The sequence below is a fragment of the Frankliniella occidentalis genome, unplaced genomic scaffold (assembly GCF_000697945.3).
Source record: "Frankliniella occidentalis isolate FOCC.00 unplaced genomic scaffold, Focc_3.1 Scaffold10, whole genome shotgun sequence".
NCBI classification, from domain to species: domain Eukaryota; kingdom Metazoa; phylum Arthropoda; class Insecta; order Thysanoptera; family Thripidae; genus Frankliniella; species Frankliniella occidentalis.
The window spans coordinates 1,600,080-1,602,445 of NW_026267140.1; the positions used below are offsets into that span (position 1 = coordinate 1,600,080).

General features: G+C 39.3%; 1 protein-coding gene across 1 annotated transcript in view; it reads right to left on the reverse strand.

The window, feature by feature from the left end:
- Positions 1–42: 42 nt before the first annotated feature.
- Positions 43–2,366, reverse strand: part of LOC113214892 (uncharacterized) — a 16,413-nt gene continuing 14,089 nt past the window's right edge. Inside the window, exons 4-10 of the mRNA XM_026434400.2 lie at positions 1,802–2,037; positions 1,597–1,695; positions 1,403–1,508; positions 1,222–1,326; positions 1,104–1,156; positions 810–968; positions 43–413 (exon numbers count right to left, since the gene is read on the reverse strand). Coding sequence (XP_026290185.2) covers positions 361–413; positions 810–968; positions 1,104–1,156; positions 1,222–1,326; positions 1,403–1,508; positions 1,597–1,695; positions 1,802–2,037 — 811 coding nt within the window. The 3' untranslated portion in view covers positions 43–360. The remainder of the gene's footprint in view (positions 414–809; positions 969–1,103; positions 1,157–1,221; positions 1,327–1,402; positions 1,509–1,596; positions 1,696–1,801; positions 2,038–2,366) is intronic.

The following is a 2,366-nucleotide window of genomic DNA, read 5'->3' on the forward strand; positions in this document are numbered from 1 at the left end:
TTAAACTACCATTCACATTACCGGTTTGGTTTCCTTGCTGAAAGTATTCTACACTATCGTTGTTGTTCTCACACTGCCAGGTATGTGAAGATTGGCATCCAGAGGAAAGACTAGGATCACTATTAATGTGTTCTGTGGAGGGCTGTTGTAACGATTCGTGCCCGTACATTAAACTTCCATTCACATTTGTGGTTTGGTTTCCTTGTTGAAGGTATTCTACACTACCGTTGTTAATCCCGCACTGCCAGGCATGCGATGATTTGCAACCAAAGGGAAGACTAGAATCATTGCTAATGTGTCGTGTGAAGAAATTTTGTGCAGGGCTACTTGCTTGTCCTTCCGTTGCTGTCAGAGGTAATACTACATTTGTTTGTAGCGAATGACAATAGGTAGAAAAACTCGGCATGTTTGATCTAAAAGGACATAAGAACAAAACGTTCGCATGTTAGAGTCTTTCACAAATCATGTGATGTCGATCTGTTACGGTACGGTTACACAAATTCCGATTTGCTGTGCTCCCGTTACACAAAGCTCGATCTGATGTGTTTTTTTTATTCGCGAATATTACCAGTAGGAAAAATAAGAAACGTCTGTACGTTACTTAAAGATTGTAGAACATAATACTCCTAAGAAAAACACAAATGCTACAACAGCAGAATAGCGATAAAACTCTAAACATGGACCATTCGAAAGTGGCCAAAAGCTGAGCGAACTTTGTGTAACCAAACCCAATAGAGTAACCGCAGCGCAACAGATTGAACTTTGTCGTTAGGACGCATCGTATAACTTGAAATAATATCAGTACATACCCCTTACTGGTCGACTCATAACTGTTACAAACAGCAGCTGGCGGACACCACAGTTCACGAGAAGCACGCAGCACAAGGCATAGTTTGTGTGCATCTCTGTTGTGAAGTATTGGGTGCCACTCAGTGCGGGATGCAAATCAGTGGTACTCGCTGACGCAGCTGCAAAATAATAGTGGACAAATAAGAACTTAGCAGAAACTTTTTAAAACCGTTACAGTATGAGCTCCAATGTTTAAGCAATGCTGCTGTTGCACTAATGTGGTCACATACGAGTGATAAAAAATAAATACTCACTAGAGGGGCGATCGTCTTCATGAGCACAATTTTCTTCTGGCTTTACATATATTCTGTTTAAAAAAATCGTATAAGTGGGAAGCCGTGCCAATTCGTCATGAGAGAAGGCAATACTTACTCCAAAGATTCCCTGCTAACTTGGTCAAATGGTTCAAAATTATCAATATGTATGGTTCTTCGAAGTTCTACCTTGTATGTTCCACCACTTAAGGCATTGTTGAATCTGCCAAAAAATGTCGTATTGTAGAGAAACTCATGATCCCCATTCTATGCGGGGCTTAATTTTTACGTTTTCTTACCTGACAATAGCGTCCTTGCCTCTCTTTTGGATGAATGTCTTATCTGAGATTGAAAACACACTCTCTGTTTCGGGGGAATCCTTTTTGATAAATGCAACTTTTACGTCTAAAACAGTTCAAAACAAAAGTAACGATTAATGAAAAGAAAAGCGTACCATTATTTTTTCCGACGGAGGGGTAGAGGAGATACGTACCCTCAGTAAATGGCCCTTTCTTGCATATTACAATTTCTCCTTCACTACAGTTTCTTGGAATGATTTTTTCGATTTTGAAATCACTGAAGAAGGGGGATGCTAGGAATGGAGTAGACATCAGTATAGTCAAGTTACTCTTCCTTTTCCCCATGTGTTAAAATGTGGATTTAATCATTCACATTTTTTTAAACGAATATACACTTACTCGAGTCCAAAATGGGACCTGATCTTAGCTGGGCTACGATATGCTTTGATTCTCTCTCTTGCACATAGAGGAAGAGGTAGAGAATGTGCTGGTTTTTGCTTCTTTTGGCTCTAGCCAGGCCCGTTATTGGTTGTTTCCTTGCCTGTTTCCTTGTCTCTTTCCTTGTCTCTTTCCTGATCTCTTTCCTTGGCTCTTTTCTTGGTTGTTTTGGTGCCAGTACAAGTCTAAATGTTATCCTGGAGAAGTATTGAGTTTTAAAACGTTGTTACAAATAGCTGATGGCACTAAAATCCAGATTATGATCCTTTTCCTGAATTTATAATTCAATACACACAACCGGTAAAATAATTTTTTTGTAATCTGTCGCATGGTAACTTTGTGTCACCAAAGAGAACGTGATAAAGTTATCCCTGGATAAACAAGTGTGCAAAATTTGTACACTACTGTGTGAAAGTTATGATTCTGCACATTATAAGGTGTTTAACTCAAGTTACACATCGCGTGGTGTGCAAATTTTAGACGTTCTGTAAACGTTTAAATTCTGCACACTTGGACACACACAGCT